The 26,042-nt window shown below is 37.2% G+C and overlaps 1 protein-coding gene across 2 annotated transcripts in view; it reads right to left on the bottom strand.

The window, feature by feature from the left end:
* Positions 1-242: 242 nt before the first annotated feature.
* LOC144024225 (A-type voltage-gated potassium channel KCND3-like) overlaps positions 243-26,042 on the bottom strand; it is a 60,775-nt gene continuing 34,975 nt past the window's right edge. Inside the window, exons 3-7 of one of the 2 annotated variants that reach the window (XM_077530386.1) lie at positions 14,695-14,857; positions 8,410-8,511; positions 3,092-3,184; positions 2,750-3,000; positions 243-1,011 (exon numbers count right to left, since the gene is read on the bottom strand). In XM_077530386.1, coding sequence (XP_077386512.1) covers positions 780-1,011; positions 2,750-3,000; positions 3,092-3,184; positions 8,410-8,511; positions 14,695-14,857 — 841 coding nt within the window. In that variant the 3' untranslated portion in view covers positions 243-779. The remainder of the gene's footprint in view (positions 1,012-2,749; positions 3,001-3,091; positions 3,185-8,409; positions 8,512-14,694; positions 14,858-26,042) is intronic. The other variant, XM_077530387.1, reaches the window with a different exon arrangement.

The raw sequence follows: 26,042 nt of genomic DNA, 5'->3' as shown, positions 1-26,042 counted from the left end.
TTTGCGGCTAAATAATTGACAATTAAACTTTTATTATTTATTTATTTTTAATCCGCATCGTCATGGAAACTTAACAGTTTTGAATACGTTTGAAATGTTGTCCCTTCGACTTATATAAAATTGTTTTTTCAAAGTTCTGTCAAAAATCAGTTCAATTTTGTATATTTTTTTTTATCAGAAAAAAATAGCAAACATATGAAACACAAAATGGAGACACCCCCACATCCCAACCACCCCAATTTATTTATTTTTTTTCCACTTTATGTCCATTTTGGGCCATTACAAATCAAGTAATGATTGTGTTTTTACGCCCTCAGTGTACAGATCATCATAAACATTATATAGTGAGAACAAGTATTTCATTTGCGCATGTACTGGTTGGATAGAATCATGGAAACTTAAAAAAAAAAAAAATCATCTTCAGTTGATGAAACACTGACCCAATACTTTTGTTCATACAGCTCATTCAGAAAAAGGATACCGAATGTTAAAAAAAAAAAAAAAAAGACAAAAGGCTAAAACGTTTTTAAATTGACGCTTCAAATAAAAGGCCATTTGCTGACATAAACACTCACACACACAAAACAAATTCAAGTAAGCACAGTCAACACTTTTCCGACAATAAAACATTCTTTGAACTATTGAACTAGACTTTATGATGCTGAACAGTGCCACCTGCTGGACCGATATGCTAATTGCACCGCAGTGTCTCTCAAAACCCCCCCAATGAGACCCGTGTCCGTCGTCGCATATTTACAAAAGTCTCTAAAAGCGTCACGTCACAGGGCCGACACTTTGACGACGTTGGCCGAGCTGGTGGTGGTCTGGATGCTGGGGCCCGGGGATGGGGGCGGCGGCGGCGGCCTGCGGGCGACGGGGCCGCGGAGGTTGTCGCCGTCGGCCGTGGTCAGGGCGGGGGGCGACGGGAGGCTGACGATGGCCGTGGTGATCCGGCTGGCCTTGCAGTTGAGCCGGCCGACGTCGTCCGGCTTCAGGTTGAGTTTTGAACGACTAACAAAACAGGTCATTTACATTCAATATGAACGGTTGAAGTCTAGTCATTTTTGTAACTTCATTATTTTGTATGTATAATTTTATATATTTAAGAACACATTTTGCCACCTGCTATGGAGTGAAGATGACATAACGAGTGCTTAGTAAACAGGTAAACGACCAATCATGGCTCTGTTTGCTAACATCACATGACCAAACAAAAAACAGGTGAGCTGTGATTGGTCGGTGCCTGTTTGCTGAGCACCTGTGATGTCGTTTTCAGTCGACAGCCAACTGGTAAAATGTGGTTTTAAATTTATGAATTGTAAATGAGAAATAATTAAGCTGTCAATTGTTCATTGTTAAATATGGCTATGAATCAATTACTATCATTTTAACTTTTATGTTGCGGGTCAAATTGGTCCATTTGGAAAATCTAGGAGGCCTAAGGGGGAAATGAACTTTCAACTTTGTCTCATGGCTTTCGTTTTTGAATTTTCATTTTTTAAATATAAAAACATTGCAAAGTGGGATGTGATTTTTATTATTAAACAGTAGAATAGGTCATATTGACCCATAAACATTGTTAAAGGGATATTTGACTCACTGAGCCATTTTCAGCAGTAAAAAGTTCATATTTTGTCTACAATTAATGTGGTAACTTCATTGTTTTTTGTGTAAAATTAGTCCCTTTTTAAAAAGTCAATTTTCTACTTGCTGTCGATGGATGATGACATCACCTGTGCTGAGGAAGTAGGTAACGGCCAATCATGGCTCAGTTTACTGATCAAACCCAGAAAACAGGTGAGCTGTGATTGGTCGTTACTGACTTCCTCAGCACAGCTGATTTCATCATCAGTCGACAGCAAGTAGAAAATTTACTTTTTAAAGGTACTAATTGTACATGAAAAATAATGAAGTTATCAAAATCATTCTGGAAAAAAGATAAACTTTTCACTTTTGAAAATTGTTCAGAGAGTCAAGTATCCCTTTAAGAAACAAACACATCCAGAGGGTTAATATTTTGGTTTGTTTCATTTTCTTAACATGTAGTTCTCAAGTGTATATTATTATTATTTAATTATTTTTAGATATGTAATTATTATTATTATTATTATTATTATTATTATTATTATTATGATTAATATAATTATATATAATCATGACAATAATAATAATAATAATAATAATAATAATAATAATAATAATTAATATTCTTATTCTTATTCTTATTATTATTCTTATTCTTATTCTTATTATTATTATTATCATATATTCATCTATATTCTTAAAATTATATGTAATTATTATTTGATTTGTTATTACTGTATATGTGCTCTGCGATTGGCTGGCAACCAGTCCAGGGTGTCCCCCGCCTACTGCCCAAAGCCAGCTGAGATAGGCTCCAGCACCCCCCGCCACCCTTGTGAGGAATAAGCGGTCAAGAAAATGGACGGATGGATTACTGTATGTATCACAATTAAAAATACAACACTATATTTCCTTATACAGTGGTACCCGACGTCTACCCAAGTTTGGCCTCATTTATATAGCTGACGTACAATATTGCATTACAATATTGCAATATTGCATATTGCAAATTACAACTGTCTTAAATTTACCATTGGCTGCACGTCTACGATAATGTAAACATGATTAGTTCATTTCAAACCACAAACAAACTGTAATCCATAACGTGTGGTCAATTCAGAAATGAGTCAATTGTCAGGTTTGTGCATGCTTCTATTTGATTCACCTGGTAGAACGTGACGGCCTATCAGCACACTGGATGTGGATGGCGCTCAGCTCCTGCAAGGGGCTTTGTTGATTAGGTCCAGGCTGCAGGGCAGCATTGGGCAAGGCGACGTTCCTCTTGGCCCTGCGGCCGCAGCAGGTCGGCGTCGCGGCGTCATGGCTGCTCACCGACGCGCTGCGGGCGGGGAAGCTCTGCATCACGGCCTCTAAATAGTTCTGCTCGTACAACTGCTCGTCTACGAACTCATGAGCCTGCAAGGGGGGGGGACACGTGTCGTCATAATGTTGATAACATGAAGATGAGGGGAGCTGGAGGACAGATGTTGGAGGTGTTGCAACCTACAGTGGTTTTCTCCAGACAGTGCAGCAGGTGGTGGTGTTGGCTCTCTAAAAGACACGATGGCTTGGGCGCCTTCTGCTCACCTGCGTTTGCACCCTGATGCAACAAAGTTAACAAAAAACGGAAGCCAAACAATGTTTGTTTGTTTTACACATACTGCACATACACAGAAACTTATGTGGAGTAAATTTGACTCTAAACCAGGGTTATTATAGTTTTGGAATTTTCATTTTAGTTAGTTTTTATTTCGTTTTGTTTTGTCAATTTAGTTACTTTTAACTCATTCACTCCCAGCCATTTTCACAGAAGCAGTCCCGTTCGCTCCCGGCTGTTTGACTGGATTTTGACTGATTTTGCAAGGCCCACAGAACATTGTGTTCTTTTGCTATAAAAGCATGGAACCCATCAAAAGAAAGATTTAAGTCTCTTCTTTCATCAGGAAAATGTATGTTTCTATCTGTTTCCGTTTTGCAGCAATTAGCATTAGAAGAGAGCTAAGTTTCCTCAGTTTTCATAGATCTATTTAAAATTTTAAGAAATTGAGCTTTTTTTCTACATGGCCCTGGTTGATCTCCTTTGCTCTGCTGCCACCTGCTGGCCGTTTGTGTAATAACTACCATTTCTGCAACCGTTCTTTGGAGTTGAGAGGCTGCATCAAAGCCTTCTGTATGCTCTAGCATAAGAAAAACAAAAAAACGTATAAATACGTCTTTGGGACACTTAGAACATAAAAAAAAACGTATTTATACCAAAACCCAACCCAAACCATGACAAAAACGGAAGACATTTTCGCTATAATTATAGTTTTAGTTATTTTTTTAAACATTAAATGTAGTTACATTTTATTTTGTTAACAATTTTTTATTTTTTATTTATTTTTTTTTTAGTTTTTTCATTTTTATAAACTAAAATAACCTTGCTCTAAACAGAGTCTATATAGTCCCACTCTAAATGGAGTAAAATTTACACTTGAGAGAGAATAAATAAATAAATAAATAAATAAATAAATAGATTAAAAAAAGGAAAAAAATGTTATACAAGAGTTGAGGACGGAACTCGCAACCTTCAGCTTGCGAGAGTCTACCACCTGAGCTATGCCACTACTACTGTTTGCTTATATGCTGGAGGAGACCAAAAACAACCCAAATGTAGCTCTCAGAAAGGACCACTAATCGAGATGATCTGCATTTACTAACTGATGCTTTTCATCCACTTGTTGAATCACAAGCTCGTCTACTTCCAGTCATGATCTACTGTATACTGTTAAAAAAAATAAAAATAAAATAAAAAATAAAGTGTCAGAGAGCATTAACGGCTGCTGCCGGCGGCCTTGACGCAACTGATGCGTGACACTTCTGACATGAAGAAAACAACGGACAAACAACAAAAGATTATGGATTACTTTCTCAAGCGGGACTTTCAAAGACTTTTTGAAGAAAGAACAATAACGCTTCGTCTCGAGCGTTGCCAAGGAAGATGAAAACAACTGAATTGTCTCCCAAGCACGTGCGCGTGCGCTCAAAAAGGGTTTTTGGGTCGCGGGCGATCAAGACGCAAGGATTCTCATCCTCATTCCGTACACTCGTGAACAAAAAAAAGTGGGAGAATGTGGGCTGAGGAGCAACGTGACAGCTTCTCCGCGATTGCGTTCCTCCTTTCAACGCATCAAGCCTCAAAACGCGAGCTCGTCTTTTCACGTGAATCAACGCAGCTCCAGTAACCAAAAACTCACAAAATGTTGTGTTAGTAATGTGCCTGACTCTCCAAAATTGGCTTGTTTTTTTGTGGAAAATTACACCAGGAACAGGAAATTTGTAGACATGACATGTAAAATTTAGAGAAGCAAGCCAAGACACATTTGCCATTTTGGTTTGTGGCAGCCATCTTGAGTGTTATTTTGGCTTTTTGTAGCAGTCCTTCCAAGACAAAATTGTCCCATAGATTTTTTTTTTTGTTCCAAGAAACCATGCTGTAAAAGACACAGGAAGTCTGCCATTTTGTTAGTTTTCGTATTAGTTTTAGTTCTTTAATAAATGCTTAGTTTTAGTTTAGTTAGTTTCAGTATTTGTTTTAGTTTTTTTTTATGTGTATTACTTGTGCGCAATATTAAAAAACACCATGGGCGTGATGTCATTATTCTGGTTTATATCAAAATAAATCTACTAAAAATCACATTTAAAATCATCCCCAAAGGCTCATGCATTAAATTAATTACCAAAGACTAAAATGAAGGACATATTTGCTATAATTATAGTTAGTTTTATTTTAGTTAGTTTTGTAAACATAAAATGTCGTTTCAGTTTTCTTCTTTTAAAAAAGCATCTTCATTTTTAGTTTTTTAACGAAATTGTATTTTGAATTTGAGTTTTTTTGTTAGTTTAGTTAACTAAAATAACATTTAATAGCACCGGTGTTTTTCGACACCTTCCTTTCTTACTTTGACAGTCTCCAAACATTTTTGTTTTTATTTTATTTGAACTGAGTCAAATGCCATTTTTAACATATGTCGCGGGCCACTGAAAAATGGACGGCGGGCCGCAAATCGCCCCCGGGCCGTAGTTTGGACAACCCTGCCTTAAAGGAAAAAGATTTGGTCCTATTACCCAACTTGAAATTGACAAAAAGATTTTTTTTTTTAAACTGTTGTGAAATCCAGACAAATCAGAGTGCAGGTATCTCAATGATACGTTGAGAGCTAATGTAACAGAATGAAAATATAAAGGCCTCAATTAGAAGTTGAGAGAACATTGAAGAAGGCAGGCGGCGTATATGACAACGAGCCTGACGTGAGCCGCTAATAAACTCCGTCAAAACAAATAAAAATCCTAATAGGAAGCCGGGAGGCGACGGTTAATTTAACTGACGGCGAAAAGCGTCACATATCGGCTCCACGACCGCTGACTGACTTGACAGACGCCGCCGCTGTAATTCGATTCGCCGGGCGGCCCCGCGGGCAGATTTGCCGAGGGCCACTCGCAGATGGCATTTATATGGTAATGCTCCGGCGCCGGCGTCGACTCCCGATTCGATTACATCCAAATGGATTGGAGGAAATGGAAGGAATATAAGCCACGTGCTGGTGTTAACAGATACATCGTAACGGCGGTGGGAGAAGAAGGAAGTGAAGGCGGATGAATGAAATGAAGCGTAACGCAACAATCAGATTTGCAGATTGATAAATGAATGCAAAATTAGAAGATTTTCACGGTTCTAAGCAAGAACCTTGTTTGTTTTTTTAATATGGTGTCCAGTGCCCTAAATAGTATCTGAGGTCACATCATGAATCAATATTGCAGTGGTTATCATATTTGGACACTTTGCATGGCTGTTAAGAATGCACATTTTCATTCTCGGGTTTATTTTTGCGATTTTGACAGCCAGAAATCAGAAGAAGTTTGCAAAGCCAGTGAAGAAGCAGCTCTGAGGATTAGTGCCACCCCCACGTTGGCTGCCGTGAACCTTCAACTCGCTTTAACCCGCTCAACACACATTCACACTTTCAAGCTGAGCTCAAGATTGTTATTGATCTTGTCGTGTCTTGGCAAGAAAGTAAAAAATATATATTTTATGTCATATCTTTGCTCAACCGCATGAGGCCTTTTTCTCTTTGAAGGAATACAAGTCTCTCTCTCATTTTTTTTTTTTTTTTTTTTTTGGTATAGTCGCCCTCCTTTGTTCCATTGTTATGGAGTGTAAGAGCCAAACCGGAAAGATTTAAAATGTTTTTTGTTTTTTTTTGTATAAGAATTAAAATCGTAAAAAGTCAGTCCTGTGAGACTGAAGTAGTATTTTTTCCCAAGAAAGTTTAATAAGTAAACACATTTTTCTCCTCTGAGATATTTTTTAAAGCAAAATATATAAATCAGCTTTATTTTTGTAATCTAATACGAATTAAACATGACATTTCAACAAATAACAAGAATCCATATATACATGTTATTTTTTATATACATTTTATATTATTGATATTTTTTATAGTTATGCTATGACGCGAACAATATTTAGCAAGATTAGCAGGATCAGGTTTTGTTTTTTTTTGTTTTTTTTTTAGAAAATATTTGTAATTTAATACAATTTGGTGGTCATAAAAAAAACATTTTTTCCCAAGAAAAAAAAGTGACTAAAAAAATGTGTCCACTTTTTCCTCCCCTCAAAGAAATAAATAACAGTACTATTTTTGAAAATATTTGTAGTTTAATACAATTTGGTGGCAATAAAAAAACATTTTTTTTTTCCCCAAGGAAAAAAAAGTGACTAAAAAAAATGTGTCCACTTTTTTCCTCTCAAAAAACAACAGTACTTTTTTTTTTTTTTTTTTTTTTTAAATATTTGTAATTTAATACAATTTGGTGGTAATAATAAAAAAAACAAAAACATTTTATTCCCAAGGAAAAAAAAGTGACTAAAAAAATGTGTCGACTTTTTCCTCCCCTTCAAAAACAACAGTACTTTAGCAGAACCGTAAATAATTTTTTTTCTCTTGTGGCCTCCTCTGTACAACGTTCACCTCCTGCACACTCCTTTCATGCACACAATATTATAATTATCACCGGGAGCAACAAAACAAGCCAGATAAAAGTTTCAATCTGACTTTGGTTTTGCAGGCAAGGCTTAAATTAAATGTTGGATGGCAGACAAGTGTGAAAAGTAGTGTGCGCTCTTATCACCTCATTCTGACTTCTTCTGCTCTTTATAGCCTCGGGAAGGACTTTTAAACTGCTCCTTGGTTAATTAAGGCAGTAATTGTCATTTTGTGGGTGTGTAGAGATGTGCGTGTGTGCAAGATGTGACACTATCCAGTTTAGTGGACGGTAATAATGAATGCTGTTAGACCTGTGTCATTAATCTCTCAAACTGGATTACAATCCATCTATTTTTAATAAAGACATGTCAGAGCGGTGTCTATTCTTTCGTTATTTACAACTTGATTCTCAGAATGTTACGACGACGTCATTGTTGTAACTGTTTAGGGTTATGTTGGACTTCATCTTCGACTTTATAACATTTTTGTAATGATACAACTTCATTCTCATGGCATTACATTGTTCTTGTAACATCATAACAGGATATCATTCAAATAACACCACAACTTCATTCTTTGTGTCCATGATTGGCATTTGGTCCGTGGGGCGGTTATGATTGAGCCCCGTGAAGTCTGCCGAGTAACAAGTGGATGAGCACGGTTTGACCTATGGCCTAAACATGTTGTTCTCAGTTGATAAAAAATCAAAACAAAACAAAACAAAACACTGCCTTTGACCGAACTCCTTCGCTAATCGACGTCACTGTTGGTGTTTGAAGAGTCAGAGTTCATCCCTCACCGTCAACTCCAGCAGCTCGTTTAGGAGTCCGTTGCGTTTGCTCAGCAGGAAGGCGTTGGCGCTGCCGGACTTGGCTAAACGTATACGGGCCATTCGAGCTTTCTGGACACAGTAATAAAAAGAAGAAAAGGTGAGTAGCATCTTACAAATATTGACTTACGCTTCATGGAATGGAGAGCTGCCAACTAAAGCAACCCCGTTGGCTCCCGGCTGTTTTACTGGATTTTGACTGATTTTGCAAGGCCCACAGAATATTGTGTTCAATTGCTATAAAAGCATGGAACCTATCAAAAGAAAGATTAAAGTCTCTTCTTTCATCAGGAAAAAAATGTATGTTTCTATCTGTTTCCGTTTTGCAGCAATTAGCATTAGAAGAGAGCTAAGTTTCATCAGTTTTCGCAAATCAAGTAATTTAACTTTTTTTCTAGATGGCCCTGGTTGATCTCCTTTGCTCTGCTGCCACCTGCTGGCCGTTTGTGTAATAACTACCATTTCTGCAACCGTTCTTTGGGTGCATCAAAGCCTTCTGTATGCTCTAGCATTAAAAAACAAAACAAAACAAAAAACGTATAAATACGTCTTTGGGACACTTAAAACATAAAAAAAACGTATTTACACGTTATTGGGAGCAAATTAGTATTAATAGCATAGCATAGATAATCATCATAATGTTTTTGGAAAATGAGAAAAAACATTTTTTAAGAAGATTTTTTTTTCCAAGTAACAGTACCTTCAAAACAACTTGGGCAAACTTAAATGTTTCATTAAACAATTTGTTACTGTTGTATTTATCTTAATTCTTTGCACTTTCAATTCCTGTATTTCCTGAAAACTGTCTGTATGACTAAATATTTTAATGGTATTTAACCACTGCATATTTGTATTTATTTATTTATTTATCTATTTACAATTGTATAAAGAGATGAAGTCAAAATAAGAGGAATTTGTCGTTCATGTTATGCAATTTTAAGGAAAAACACAAACAGGATTCATATGTCTATCAGGATAGAAAATGACCTATATTGTGATACAATTCTGTCCATATCGTACATAACTAATAAGAGTAAATATTTGCATTAAAAACAGAAAAAAAAAAATTGCATACATAGACTGAGATCCCCCTGAAAAAAACATATATTTAAACTAGTTATTTGTAACCAACATAAAAACCAGAGAGCTTACGTTACAATTACAGTAAATATATTTTTATGGCAAACTCTTCAAGGCCATAAGTAATAAACAACAAAATTAAAAGCAGGAAGTAAAATATTTTCATGGCACTGTGCTAACTAGCAATCTGCGTCCATAATCGTGAAACCTCGCCGTCACAAACTGAGGACACTATATCTTTGTTTGCTATAGCTGCGTCCATTTCAAAACATCTCACAGCTAAGCTATTACTTAGATTCCACCGCATGACATCAATCCCCTAAAGTTGCTTAACCCACACGCTCTCCTGCGTCCTGCATTCGCGCCGAAGCTTTGAAGAGGGTGAAAAACGCGACAGGAGTTAAACGCTTTCAATTTTTTTCTCTCTCACTCGCTGTCTGGAGGGAGGCGCTGTGCTAAAATAAATGAGTCAGCCCCTCGGATAGATGGATTTGATAACTCGGCGGAGGGAGGGCGACGGAGAATGACACCGAATGAGATAGAGATGATATCGGAATGAAATTTGCTCAAATGAAGAGGATATTAGAGCAGCTGTGAAGGATATGAAGCCGCCTTGAGTGCTTGTAAAAGTGAGCGATCTCCTCGACCGGGTTCTGCTCCTCACGCGGCCCAATAAACCAGACCTGACATAACTCATAAAGTCACAGAATTAGTTTGGGAACTTTTTTTTTTTTTTTTGTGGAAATTTTTAGCCGCGGATAGAATGATCACGTTGTGTGCGATGCATGTGTAATGGACCGTGTCCGTTCCTGTTGCGCTCAGTTAATGAGAGAACGAGTTTGACAGCGAGAATGCCGCCTCGTGCTCGTCTCGGTTGATCAAAGGTTGCGCCTGACACGAGGAGGAAGCGTGCGAGGGAATAAACTGACTCTGATCCGGCAGGAAGTCGATCGCGATTGGCTGGGCTTGCCAGCACCTGTCACTCTTTTGACGGTCGATTGGGTCCTAATGGAGGTTGAGTTAAGTTTACTGAGCTCTGACTTTGTCTGAGGTCAGGCTTGGTCAAAATCAACGTCTTTCGTGATGAGATTTTAAAGCTCAGTGTTGGCGAATGGAATATGACGAAGGAGTTTTCGGACCAGGCTGATAGGAAAAACGTATTGCATTCGCAATGTTCCAAAAATGTAGTTAATGTTAACACAAATCAAGTCGTAATGTTATGAGAAAAGTCATTGTCATGAGAAAGATGTTGTAATGTTGTGAGTGCAATCTTATAAAGTTGTAAAGTTACAGAAATAAATGTTGTTGTAGATGGTAGCAAAGCATGACCTGTCGAAATCAATTTGTGGCCCGTGAGGACACAACATTAACTGTTTTTTGTTTTTTTCCCTAAAATTTAATTTGTTGCTTATTTTGTCCATTGAAGGGTGCGCTGACATTCTGAAATTTGTTTGTTACTTAAAGTTGATGCAAAAATTTGGCACTCATTTTTTAAAGGAATTTCGGATTACTCGATTGCAATAAGATAATAAACTAGACTAAGTGCAATTTCTGGAGAAATTGCGTGGGAATGCTGAAAGCTGAATGCTAAGATTTGAATGCATGTTTCATTTCTTTTATTTTAAAGAGTGAAATAAAGTGATTTGATTGAATGCTTATGAAGTAAATTGAGAGATAAATTATGAAATGATGACCTCCTGGTTGCTGGACAATGCACTTTACCAACTGTGCCAACGAGCAGTATTAAACACCTGGTAATGATGATAAGTTATATGTATGGAAGTGGGCGTGGAAAGTGACACTTAGAAATAGTTCCATGTCTATCCCATTGAAAATGAATGGGGAAAAGTTGGTATTTAACGTTAAATTGAGCGAATACTGTACGTAATGTGGAATCAGACGATATACCCCGGGAGGTGTGATTTTTTTTTTAAGCAAGTTGAAATTTGAACAGTGTAAATCGGAAATATTATGTGGGAGTTGTTACATGGCAAAAAACTGTGGAGAATACAAATCACAATAACATATTTGGGAATGCTTCAGCATTCCCACAATGAGAATATTTTCAGAATGTACTTGTACATTTTCGCACCAAAATAAGACATATATTCACCCGTCATTATTTATAGCTTAATACGGCATGGACATACTGGTCTGATCCACTTGAGATAAAGTCCACAAGTAATACATTGTTACATTACATTAATCCGTAGACATAATGTTCCGGGAATTAAGTTAGGTGAATAAATACGATACCACGAAATTGAAGTTGTGACGTCCCAAGAAATAATCCAAAAGTTGTGAGACAGAAGTAACTTAATTCATGAGAATAAAATACAATAATGACATTGTAATGTTACAAGAAAGAAACTCGTAAAGTCCGGACAATAAAGTTGAATTGTTATGAGAACAGAAGTTCTGATGAAAATTGAGTCGAAAAAGACGTAAAGTTTTGAGAATGAGATTGCATGCAGAATAAATTCATAATGTGACAAGAATGAAGTTGCCAAGTTACAAAAAAATAATGTTTTGAGAATTAAAATGTAAATTTACAAAATATAGACGGAAATTGCAACGTTACGAGAATGATGTTGGAATGTAACGAGAACAGTTGTAGTTATGAATAAAGTTACGACAACGAAGTTGTTACAAGATCGATGTTATGAAAAGAAGTCATAACGTTACAGGAATACAGTTGTAAAGTTGTGAAAATGAAGTTCTAATGTGAGAACAATAAATGCATATAAAATAATCCGAAAAAGTTTGAATGCAATGAAAATAACATCCTGTTATAAAAAGCAATGAAATTAATGCTGGCATTATTCTAAATGCTCTAATAAATAAATGCCACTCCTCCGCACGTTTAATCGAGCGTGTTTGGGTTTGCCGCCTGCTGAAAGAATGTTACCAGCATCGACAGTCGTCCTTTGCTCATGACGATCGTCTCTTTACCCCTCTGTCAGGGAACGTCAACTAATCAGGCTTGTTATTATTCCTGTCACGAAACCTTTCAAGCTCGAAAAGTCAGCAGAAATTATTCTTAGTCAGGCAAATCTCACAAATCAGCGGCTTTGAAATAACTGACAAAAAACTCAACTCTGAAAGTACATTTGAAAGTGTAATTATATTTAATGACTGGATCTTCTCCCCACTGCGGGAATGATCGCTTGAGGGAATGTAATCGAGAGGGGTTCTTAATTCCATCCTACTGCGGAGACGTAACCCTGATTTAGACTCAAATCGGAATGGACACCGTAGTCTATCACGAACGCGCTAGCATAGCAGTAAAGTGCCAATTGCGCTAAATATTTGCATGGAAAACTCCTCACAACATCAAAAGTTGGGATGAGTTTTGAACCAAGGGGGCAAGACTACATTTATACTAGTTAGGGTGACCCCTATCTGACAGGTACTACGCCGGAAGTCAAAACAAGCAATTGAAACCCACATGAAAATCGGCGAAAAACTAGCAATTGTGAAGCCTAGGAAAGATTGAAAGTGAGTATTGTACCGTGTTGTTCCTTTAGAGACTAAACGTGCCATAGTGTGTCACTAGTCTAAGTTTGATTACTAGCTTATGCGATCACAGTAGAAAAGTCATAACTAGAGCTGCAATAGCGGCAAACAAACTTTCCTGACTCAATTTGTGTTTCCTCACGTCCACTTCTCCCGTAAATAGATTGATGATCCTTGCTGTTATGTCCTGGGATTGGATCCCAAAAGCGCAGACACAAGCAAGAGTTGAACACTTTATTCGCATAACATCAAGAGGCGTGGAACTATCTTGACTAGACCAGAAACGACGAGAAGGCATCATGGATCCAGAAGCATGGAACTAACTTGGGCCGAGGAACATATGAGCAGGCGGCCAGATGGGCAGCGGAATAAATCGGCGGAAACACACTTCTTTGTCAGACTTGTATAGACAACGAATGGATCTGATTGGCTGTGGCCAGACATGTGGCTAACAGGACTGACACGGAATTATCTGATTGGCTGTTGACCAGATAAAGAGATGAAAGATTCCTGACATCACATAGCTTCTGACTTCACATAGCTTCATACCGGTTGAAACTAGTTGCTGGCAGACACCTGAACCCAAACGAAACACGGTCATGACCCAAACATAACCCTGGCATGACCTAAACATAACCCTTGCCCCAAACAAAACACAGTCATGACACTTACAACTGGTGACGCCAACATGATCACCAGAACGTAACCGTTTATTTGCACATAGATCATCAGTTTACATACCGGAAAAGTGGGCGTGAACGTACGAAAGCGGCCGTTCAAAGAGGCAACGGTGCTGGATCACAAAAAGGTCAGGCCAACTTGGTGAGAGCAGTGAGTGGATAGCTAACATTTAACACTCGGCAACGAAGTGGGTGCGCGCGTGTGTGTGTGTGTGTTTTGTGTGACACGTACAAGAATGTCAAATAAAAGGGCAACCCATTTCTGAGATTTGGGGTGTTTGTAGCTCTTGACAAATGCTTGATGGAGGTCAAATCTTTTGCCCTTGATACTTTTCCTCATAAAAAAATAATCAACTAAGCGATGTAACAATATAAATAAATAAATAAATAAATAATAAATAAATACATAATACAAACAGAACTGGGAAAGTTAAAAACACAAAAATTACCATATTTTCAGCACTATAAGGCGCACCGCATTATAAGGCGCACCTTCAATGAATGACATATTTTAAAACTTTTTCCATATAAAGTGGCTAAAGTAGAGGCTGGGGTTACGTTATGCATCCATTAGATGGTGCTGCGCTAAAGGGAATGTCAACAAAACAGTCAGTTAGGTCAGTCAAACTTTATTAATAGATTACAAACCAGCTTTCTGACAACTCCATTCACTCCCAAAATGAATAAACAGCTGTTTTATTATTTTCTGTGAGGTAAAGTATTAGTATTAGCTAGCGATCCAAGATGGCGGGATCTTCTGCGTATGCGCGTCACCGATCGTGCAGGGTCACCGATAGCGTCTTGACAGCGAGACCTGTTGCGGCTCAATATTGATCCATATATAAGGCGCACTGGATTATAAGGCGCATGGTCAGCTTTTGTAAAAATTGAAGGCTTTTAGGTGCGCCTTATAGTGCGGGAAATACGGTAATTAAACCTGCCATGCACTTTTGTGACGGTAAAATGTGGAATTGTTTACCTTCTGGGCACGGCGTTTGTCTGCCCTCTGGTTCTGGTGGTAGATGCGACTGAAGTTGGAAACAATGACGGGCACGGGCAGGGCGATCACCAGCACGCCGCTGAGCGAACAGATAGAGCCGAAGATCTTTCCGGCAATCGTTTTTGGCACCATATCGCCGTACCTGCAAGATGACATGAACACAGGTTGGAATGCGTTTGGCCAGCTCTTTCGTACTTGGAACTATTTCAAGACCACTCAAACTTGAATCAAGTCCAGTACGTCGCGGTGCGTCCTTTTTCAATTTTTACAGTATCACTAATACATAAATACCTAAAAAAAAAAATGCGCTGTGCACATGTTCAGTAATCTTCAATCGCGAAGCAACTTGCCTTTTTTTGTTGGTGGAATTTGTTGTGTTGTTTTCTCGAGTTGTGTTGACTGCGATAACGGCTGCTAAATGTTCACATAGAAACATTGTGATATTGATATTGACTTTTGAGGCATTATGCTGTCTTTATCTCTTCCCCAACTCCATCCTGACACCATAAGACTCCTCAAACCCCAGACGTAGGCAGGTGTCGGACTTTTTCCTGAGCCTTGAAGCTCTCGGTGCTGAAAAGTGCACTGACGACTGGATTATTGGATCAACTTTCCTCCTGCGCAGTCTGCTGCTTCCTCCAAACTTCTGCTTCATAATAGCAAATTAAGTATGACTCTCCATACACATACACACATATTACATTATCTCACAAAAGTGAGCGCACCCCTCACTTTTTTGCAGATATTTTAATGATATCTTTTCATGGGACAAGACTGAAGAAATGACACCGACATGACAACTTGCTGTTCTCTTAAAATACCTCAAAATACAACCATTAATAGCTAAACTCACGGTAACAAAAGTGAGCACACCCTTAAGGGAATATGCTCAGAGTCCACTGTGTAGTTTTAAGTTGTATTATCACCATTCATCACTAGATGGCAGTCATCGTTGGTTGGAAGGTTGTGGAAAATTGTGGCCCCGTCCATCATGTAAGTTGCCCATCTCTGTCATAGATGATACATACGTGATACAACTAGGAATGTGATGATATATCAATATTGCGATAAATTGTGATACTTTGTCTCCTGATAGATTATCAATACACCTATGCAAGTATCGCGATATTTGTTACTATACAGCCACTATAACGGCTTCATTGTTCATTACTTATTGAGCAATTACTTGGCAGGCCACTAGGGGGAGTGCCTCATAAGTGTGGCGGGGAAATACACGCAAGTCTTCAGGTGAAGAAGACTCATGAGCGTACTTTTACTTTTGTAAGACATTTATTTGTCCAGAAACTGACTCCGTTTTGCGTACGTTTCTATGAAAAATGTGTATTATATCTTCAATTTTAACATTTTCAAATATATTTATTTATATATGTATAAACATATTTTATGTTTTGACTTTTTGAAGCACACAATTTCTGAGGAATATTGATATTGATTTATCCATCCATCCATCCATCCATCCATCCATCCATTTTCGTGACCGCTTATTCCTCACAAGGGTCGCGGGGGTTGCTGGAGCCTATCCCAGCTGGCCTTGGGCAGTAGGCGGGGTTCACCCTGGACTGGTTACCAGCCAATCGCAGAGCACACACAGACGGACAACCATCGATATTGATTTACTTGGATTTGATACGTAATATTATTTATTTATTTACTGTTGCAATGTTACACACACTTAAAAAAAAAAACTTCCGCAGTTTATAAAATGAAACAATTGACTACGTAACTGACTGACATGTTGCATGACAATAGTGTTTAAGAAAGACATAATTTTATTCATAGAAAGTGATCACTGTTAAGAAGACATTTGTGTTTTTAAAAAAAAAAAAAAGTACTCACTGTGAAGAAGACACCAGTTTTAATATTGTGTTTCAGTGATGGTACAAAAAGGAACGATTTTCTCATTGAAAAAACATCAGTTAATGTCTTGAGTAGTTTTATCGTAGCTTATCGTGGATTTATTACCTGACCAATATACGGTTAATCACGGCATCGTCATATGATGAGATAATCGTTATCGTGAGCCTTGTATCACATATCGTATTATATTGGTACCCAGAGGTTCCCACCCCGAGATGCAACGGTGATTGTTAAAAAAAATAAAAAAATAACGCATGACCGCATATTGAAAAGTGTGACCAAAAACGAAAAAAGATTTATGTAAATGTGCTTCATGCTTTTTGAATCCCTTCTTCTTCTTTTTTTTTTATGTCAAGAAACACGGAAGGAACAGCATGCACCAAACGGATGATATGATGAAAATCAAATCAAATGAGAGACAAAACAAGGCGCAACGCGAAACCAAAGAAATCCTCCCGTCCGATCCGCGTTCTTCTCCCGGGAGACGGGAAAGAAAGCGGCGAGCCAAGTCACACTTTGTTACAACGGCGATGAAGATCATCAACTATCGGCGTCGCAAGGGCAACCGAAGGACGATGAAATGTTTGTGTTATTGTTGCCTTGACAGGTGTAAGGAGCTCACGCGGTAATTTGTCACTTTTATTTATTTCACCAAGATTGATGACTTGAACGGCCGAATGTGAAAATCGGCTGTAAACACATAGAGGAGCAGAGTTACTGGACCTGCAAGTCATCAATCACTCATACACACACACACCAGTTTACTTCTTAAACCTTACATCAACAACACATGAATTTTACTCAAGAATACCTTTCAAACTGCATGAGTAACCGGGCCCGATACTTTTCTGTAAGTGGGTCATTTTTTACTTGAATCAATGTGCTTTATGGCATTTGGGCTAAAGAATGATCATTTTTATTAGAGCTGATTTGGTTCACGAGTCTGTTTTTATTAGGGCCCGACCGATTAATCAGCTGGCTAATATTAGCGCTTTTAAAATCGGCCATTTTTACAAGGTCAGATAAATAAAACGTTCTCCCCCAGTCAAAATCTAATTTAATCAAAGCCATTTAATTTTAAAGGGGAAGTAAAATATATATATATATATTGACAATAATATGTTCTATGCAGACCCACCAGTCTAAATATAGAATTCTGGTTAATATGAGTCAAGCAGCAAAATCCAGTATTTTTTTTTTATCAGTACCAGAAGGCGGCCATTTTGGCACTTCTTGTCGAGTGACACTGACATCATTGTTGCTCAGCTAACAACCAATCATAGCCCAACTTCAGAAAATAGGTGAGCTGTGATTGGTTATTGCCTGAGCAACTGTGATGTCATCTTCAGTCGACAGCAAGTGGCAAAATGGCCGCCCCCTGAGATGGGTCAAAACGGCTGTATTTTGCTGCCATAACTCATATTCCACAAATGTAATATTAATCAGAATGTCATGTTTAGTCTAGTGAAGTCTCATATAACATATTGTCAAAAAATGTTTAAGGTTGACTTCCCCTTTTAAGGGGGATGTTATGAGATGTTTTCGAGTTTTAACTATTATTATGGGGACGTCCATTACTCATAAATTTACACAATAGTGAAGAATAGTGAATGATGTCTAGCTTCTATGATTTATTCTTCTTCCACTACACTTTCTTCTTCAGCCAGGACAGAGATCAGTTTAATTTACTATTCTATGGCCATCAACACATTTCTGTCATAAAAAAGCCAAAGAAAAAGACAATCACACTTTGTTCAACTGTTTTTCCAGTTGAGCGAGTGAAAATGTGAGAATCCACGTGACGGCGGAGGTGATAAATGGACTTGCTGTACTTGGCAGCTTGTCGACTGGATGAATATTAAGCAGCACAATGAGTGCGCTCTGAAAAAGAAAAAAAAAAGAAAAAAAAAAAGTTTGGCTCCAAATAAGAAGAGACGAAGACAAATGTTTTAATTCTTGGCCCAGACTGTTGTTCAGTTGTTGCGCTCTCAATCAGTCACGTGGCCGCATTGACCGCTTTAAATGAAGCGTGCGCCGCTCGGGCCGCCAAAGCCCGTCAGCCTGGGATGTAAACGCGGGTCGTGATGGATGGCGTTCGCTTCTGCGGCGGCTTTAATATCCCCGGTGTAAAAAAACAACACTTTTGTTTCTTTACCTCCCCTTTAGTGGCAGCCCATTCCCTCCTTTCAGCGGCAAAAATGATATCAATGCAGCAGGTGGTGTTCGGTGCCGCCTTGACTCCGCCCACATGCGATTGATGGTCAACCATGTCATTACTCACGCTCACTTTTGTTGAGGTGGAGTTTTAAAACAGATGAGAGTTATAAACAGGCTGTGGTGTATGCAATGCAAGAATTTAGTAGGAATTTATCTATATATTTTTTTATTAATATATTATTAAAATTAAATTAAATTGGATCCTAAACATGTCAGACATGGTGCACAATAAATGCATGAAAATGTTATTTTCTGTAACGGCACCATATTTTTTATTAAATTTAGAATATTTATATTCATTAGGGGTGTCAAAATTAGGGCGTTAATTTTGAGTTAATAGTTCCTTTAACGCCACTAATTTTTTTTAACACGCGATTAATGCAGCAGCAGACACATCCATGTAAAAATTTAGCAGTAATATAATAAATGTAATAATAATGCATATATTTGTGGAGACTTGAGTCAGGTTGTATTTTACAATTTAAAAAAATGTACAGAATTTCACAAGTTATTTCATGTTGAAGATTTGACAGCTCTTAATATGAAAATAAAAATGCACTGAGCTGTAACCAATGTCTTACAATTGCAATTATGCCATCTAGTGGCAGAAATGACCTCGACACAAATCAATATCACACTCGTTTTTTACAGTACTTTTTTTTTTTTTTACCTCAGTTTTAGGAATTATTATATTACTGTATCAATGACTAGAAGATGTAGCCATATTTGCATTAGTTTAGGATTTTTTTCCACTTATGTTTAGTATGAAAACTCAGAAAAATGGTTTTTATTGTACATTTTATTGTACATTTAGAACAGATATAAAATTTGGGATTAATCGTGACATCATGCAATTAATTAAAATTAGCTCCATAGTTATGTGTTGTTTTTACAAACTAAAAAAACTTAACAATATTTCAGACAAAAATGGAAATACAGTTCAATTCATTTCAGTTATTCTGTGATTTGATTGGCTATTGAACTGTTGTGTCATTCAGGTATGAAAACGTGTTCAAATGTCACAGCTAAACATTGAAACGTGGCTAAATTGGATTTCATGGAATTCATGCTTTGGAGCTAAATGCAAATTTGTTCCGAGCATTTCTTTTTTGCCGGTAATGATCATAAATGGCTGGCCTTTTGCTTGCTTTGTTTGGCCACTCGTCGGGAAAGTGGACTGACATTCTCCAAACTGCCCCATAGCCTTTTTTTTTTTTTTTTTTTCCCCGTTGGCTTTATTCAACATGGATGGTGGGAGGATACTAACAACCTCATTCTAACTTAGAGCAAGGGATTATATGATGTGCGTGTTTCTTTCTTTTTTTTGGTAAATCCTTCAAAGGGAAGAAGAAAGAAGCGACATTCATGTTCAGTTACCTTACTGTGTCTTTCATGCGTTTACTTTGACGTGCAAAAGGAGCTAATTAAAAGGATTTGTCGGAATCCGTCTTGTCGCAATAATTCAAACGGCCCATGATGCGCTGCTGTAACAAAGCTTTCTTTTTTTTTTCTTTTTTTCTTTTTTTTTTCTTTCTGGAGCTTCAAATTGCACAAGATGGGCATCAGAATCATCGAGGAACATTTGAGGATACAGCCATGAAGTTTGATACAATAAAACTCACTGTTATAACGATTAATCTCTCCGTGCAATTTGGTTATAAAGTAGAACTAAGAAGATTTTGTGTCCACTAACCGATCATGAACAAGTCACAATTATAGAAACGATCAATTCTACCCAAAACCGCTCGTCTTGCCAGTTACCTTGAAAAAAGTAATTTTAGTTACTTGACTGATTACTTCACTTTAACAAAAATCTGGTTATTTTACTGATTGCTTGATTTTACAAGTTAGACTACTATTACTTTGTGACATTCAACAGATGGTGATAACACCGCTTGACATAAAATTGATAAGCGGTTTTGCCACTAGTTAAATGGAAGTGCATTTTTATCGTTTTATGACGTTTGAGAATAAAATAAAATAAAATAAAATAAAATAAAATAAAATAAAATAAAATAAAATAAAATAAAATAAAATAAAATAAAATAAAAACTTTTTCAGTAACTTTTCATTTTAGGAAAAAATGAGCATATGCATTTATTTCACTTACACTACTGTACTTGTTTTTTGTTTACATCATTTTTTTAATCAGTTTGTTTTGACCCGACATATCGAATGGTTAATGTTATTATGGCAAAATTTAATTAACATCTGCAGCCCCTTTTTTCTTTTTTAAATTTTTTTTGTTTTTAGTTAGTTTGTTTGTTTGTTTGTTTGTTTTTTTTAGTTTTTTTTTTTTTTTTTTTTTTAGTTTTTCCTTGTCCTTTTATGGTTTGATCAGGGGTTGTCGTTGGTATTTGTCAACTGTGGACATGTGAACATGAGACTTTTGTGTGATTAAGGGCAATATAAATAAACTTGACTTGACTTGACTTCAAGCAGTAATGTGTTGCGATCCAGGTTTTTTTGTTTGTTTGTTGTTTTAAATGTACTGGTAGTGGTTTTGAAGCTAAATAATTTGTCAACAGCATAGAATGTGCAACATAGCTTAATTTTTTTTTAAATTGAGCTGAAACAAATTCAAATAGAGAATGGAATTCCATTTTGGAACCGTGAATATCGCTCTTTTCCTATGTTGTCATATTTCATGTGGCCAAAACGTCACATGGCGCATATATGTGACGTCACTCTCTCCTAGACGGGAAGCAAATTGTGAAGTCCCAGAATGCTTCACTTCAAGCTGTAGACGCTGATGTCCCTCATTCTTATGTATTCTGTTATGTGTAGTGTTTTTTTGTTTTGTTTTTTTTGCACAATACAGTCTTGATTGGTGATTGAAAAATGTTATTCCTCAAAAGTGTTGTCAAATGTGACTCACCGCTGCACCCTATATAATAATGACTCCTTTTTCATTTGTGTGCCACTTTTCGATGAATTTTTTTGCCTTTCAATATTATACAGTATTTGTCTGACCTACACTAACATTTTTTTTATTTTATTTTTTTACATTTTTTTAGAGTATGAATCAGCTTCAAGAATCTTCAAAGAATCTTTGATATGATGAACCGGAACGTTCGTCAGATGAGATGATTAATGTTACCCCACTGATGTTACCCCACTTGCCCTGTGAGTGCATCACTGCGGATTTCTTTCTTTTCTTTCGATTCTTTGTCTATTTTGTCAGTCTGTGCGCACTGAAGGCTTTTTGTCTGCTCTTGGAAAACTTTCTCTGACAACTTGCTAATCACACGAACGGTGGTGTTGCCCTGCGGAGGTGAAGGCAAACTGCTGATAAATGAATGCTTACGTTCTTTTGTGAAAAGCATGCAGAGAAGCGGCCAGGCAACAAGACATTGAAGGTGGGAACTGTTCCAAGCCTTATTATAGTTTTTTTTTTTTTTTTTTTTTTTTAATCAGGGTTGGCTGATCCGAACATGATGGCCCTCAACTCTACAATTGCTTCTGTTTCTTTTATAGTTTAAAAACGAACGCAATGACATTACATTAAGCCACAATAATCGTAGGATTTCAAACTATGCCAATTTGAGGCAGAACGTTTCATTCTTTCATCGCCCCCACCCCACGCAAAGTGAGAATTAGCTGAATAGCGTACAGATTTATCGAGCTGAGCGGTTAACGACATTTCGATGTGCGCGGAGATGATGAAATATTTGGTAAATTCGGAGCAATGTTTCGCAAGGTCGACGAGAGCTTTTCAATTTGCAGCAGATGGATTTGATGTATTTGATTGGTTGGTGACTCAGACTGACTGTTTGGGAGCCACAAAAAAATAAAATGTTCCCAAACGGTTCTAGTGAACCCAGTTGTCTGTTATTAGAGGAGGATAGGTACCAAGCCTTGTTGTGAAAAACTAAAATCCGAGAGAAATCGACAACCACTTAAAATTTGCAATTGCCTATACATGTCACAAGAGGGCATCAAAGCACTACTTTTGTCTAAACGAAGCTCCTCAAATCACTTAAAAATAGTTTCTCAGCAGCAAGATGCCACAAGACGGTGCCAAAGCACTACTTTTGTCTAAATGGAGCACCTCAATTCACTTAAATGTAGTTGTAGATGATGGCAAAGCATGACCTGTCAAAATTAGGGTTGTCGAACATACGGCCCGTGGGCCAGAACCAGCCCATCAGGAGGTCCAATCTGGCCCGTGAGGACACAACAAAAACTGTGCTGTTTTTTTTGTTGTTGTTGTTGTTTGTTTGTTTGTTTGTTTTGAGCTAAAATTAAATGTTGTTGCTAATTTTGTCCACTGGAGGGTGCACTGATGACCTTAAATGAAATTTCGAAATTTGTCTGTTTCTCAAATTTGGTGCAAAAATTTTGCACAATTTGTTTTAAAGAAATTTCAGATTAATTGATTGCAGTAAGAAAATAAATAGTAATATTTTCAGAATGTACGCACCAAAATAACAGGAAATATTTTGACCTGTCATTATTTATAGCTTATTAACTTGAGATCAGGTTTGAGTGAAAGTGACCCCTGAATTAAAATGAGTTTGACACTCCTGGTCTAAATGAAGCTCATCAACGCACTTTAACATAGTTCCTTGACACCAAGGTTCCACATTATGGTGGCAAACGACTGCTTTTGTTGAAATGAAGTTCCTCCACTCACTTCAACATAGTTCTTCTACACCAAGATGTCAAAAAGATGGCAGCAAAGCACTACTTTTCCTCAACACCAAAATGCCACAAGTAAGATGGACAATATGGTCACGTACCTTTGAAGTTGAAACCCTACTTTTTTTTTTCTAGCTGTCTTATTGCAAATCATACATAGAAGGGAACTTTTAAATTTGAGCTGTTAAAAGACAGACACTAGGAAATAAAGTGCGAGCTGGGGTGATTGATGGGTCCATAAAAAATGGCAGGTAACCTTTATACAAGCGACGCCTCTCGAGTGAACCGGATGGCTCATTAAGCACAAACTTTTGAGACTTTCCAAAATTCAAAACAGCAACTTTAAGCCCCCCCCCAAAGACAGGTGAGCATCACATTTTGGGCAGTAAGGTATTTGTGCCACTCCCACGTGGCAAGAGAATCCCTAAAATATGATCATATACGCGATGATATCCCTCCGGAGGAGATGATTTTTGCAGTGGAAACTAAAAGAAAATGGAGAGTCAGGAGTTTTTTATCCTCCTCAGATGCTTTGGAGCACGACAGCATATGAATGTGCTGAGTGGTTTATTACTTTAGAGGGACGCCCGTGGACAATCTAACTCTCCAAGCAGCTGTTTGAACACACGCCGTCTTCAAAATATGTGATTCTGACCGTAACTGAGGATGCTAAGGGACTATCTCAACAAATCGAAGTGCTTGGAGCAAAAGGAAAATGCCTAATCTTTTCGTTATTGGGATGGAAACTAATTGGACAACTCGGTCAAACTTACTACTGCGCTGAGTTTAGTCATTTATCACCTTTTAAAAGCACTGAAATTGTTTGAATTTATTTAAACTACTAGACTAAGTGCAAGTTCTGAAGAAATTGCGTGGGAATGCTGAAAGCTGAATGCTGAGATTTGAATGCATGTGGAATGCTTATGAAGTAAATTGAGAGATATATTATGGAATGATGACCTCCTGGTTACTCGACAATGCACTTTACCAACTGTGCCACCGACCAGTATCAGACACCTGGTAATGATGATAAGTTATATGTATGGAAGTGGGCGTGGAAAGTGTACTTAGAAAAAGTTCAATGTCTGTCCCATTGAAAATGAATGGGGAAAAGTTGGTATTAGAAGTTAAATTGTGCAAATATTGTAAGCAATGCGGAATCAGATGATATATATACCCCGGGAGGCGTGAATTTTTTTTAACTCGTTGAAATTTGAACAGTGTAAATTGGATGTATTATGTGGGAGTTGTTACGCGGCAAAAAAGTGTGGAGAATAAAAATCACAATAACATATGTGGGAATGCTTCAGCATTCCCACAATTATACTACAGCTTTGTAGTAATAATTCGATCCATGTAACACAGAGAAATGTGGTTATTAACGTAAGAATATGCAACAATTTCACCCCAAAATAACAGCTTCCTATTCACGTACTAGTAGTGTTAATTTTATCCACCATTTTGAAATTTAGTCTCAGTTTTAGTCCAGTTTCATTCATGCTTGTTAGTTTTTATCAAAGTTAGTCAACCTCATCCCGTTATTATTTAGTCAACTTTTATTGGACTATAAATATAGCATTTTAGTCTTTATTTTAGTCCAAGAAAAGTAATTTTATTCATCTAGTTTTAGTCAACAAAAACTGTAAATGTTCTATTCTAGTTTTAGTCCCTGTATATATATATATTTTTTTACAACAGATAATATTGACCATTTTGGATCTAAAACTATTTCACATAAAATTTTCTCGCATCTTTTTGATGAAAAACTTGACACGCAATTACAGTGGCTACTATGATTCCATGCTAGGAGCTAGTAAGTTATTGGTCGCATTAATGTTATTGTAGGAAGGTTATAGCTGTTGGATTAACGTTAATTAACTATAATTTACTTTAAAAAAAAAAAAAAAAAAACTTTCACCATGAATCCACCTCCTGTCTGTCCCATGTGTTTGTGCATGTTGCACTCCTAGCTGTAGATTTGAAAGGGGGTGTGTCACCATGTGTCACATGACTGTGTCACAGTGGCAGATTAGCAGAGGCAGGATTTTACAAAATCATGTCATTTTCGGTCTGCATACTGATTTAGTCCCACTTATTGTTTTCTAATGAGGGATTTAGTCCAGTCTAGTCTAGTTTTTTTCCGGTGAAAAATGTGTGTTGACGAAAATATTATTATTTAATTTTCGTTAATAATATTAACGCTACGTGGTATCTAGGGACAAGCCAGTACAGTTCTACCTTTTTTTTTTTTTTATAGAAAATTAGCTTTAGCATTAATTTCTGACTATGTGTTACTTCAGCAAAGTAAGTCCTTCATAAATTGCACTTCAGAGTTGGAGTGGGAGTACTAGAGACAAAAAGGCAATTATTCCCGACTGTCGAAGAGCTTCACATCGTAATTCAATTGTAATGCACTTACTTTTCACAATCATAGTTCTGTAAAAAAAAAAAAAATGAAAAATTCAGAAACAAAGGGGCTATACGCTAATATAGTCTTACAAAGGAAGGAGAAGATGAATGTCAGTCTGTCTTTACGCCGCATTACACTCAACGTGTACTTTGATGACACAGTCACAGAAATAAAGAGATCA

Source organism: Festucalex cinctus, chromosome 8 (genome assembly GCF_051991245.1).
Source record: "Festucalex cinctus isolate MCC-2025b chromosome 8, RoL_Fcin_1.0, whole genome shotgun sequence".
Classification (NCBI taxonomy): domain Eukaryota; kingdom Metazoa; phylum Chordata; class Actinopteri; order Syngnathiformes; family Syngnathidae; genus Festucalex; species Festucalex cinctus.
The sequence above is the reverse complement of the archived record's forward strand: the minus strand, read 5'-3'. Positions and strand labels throughout refer to the sequence as shown.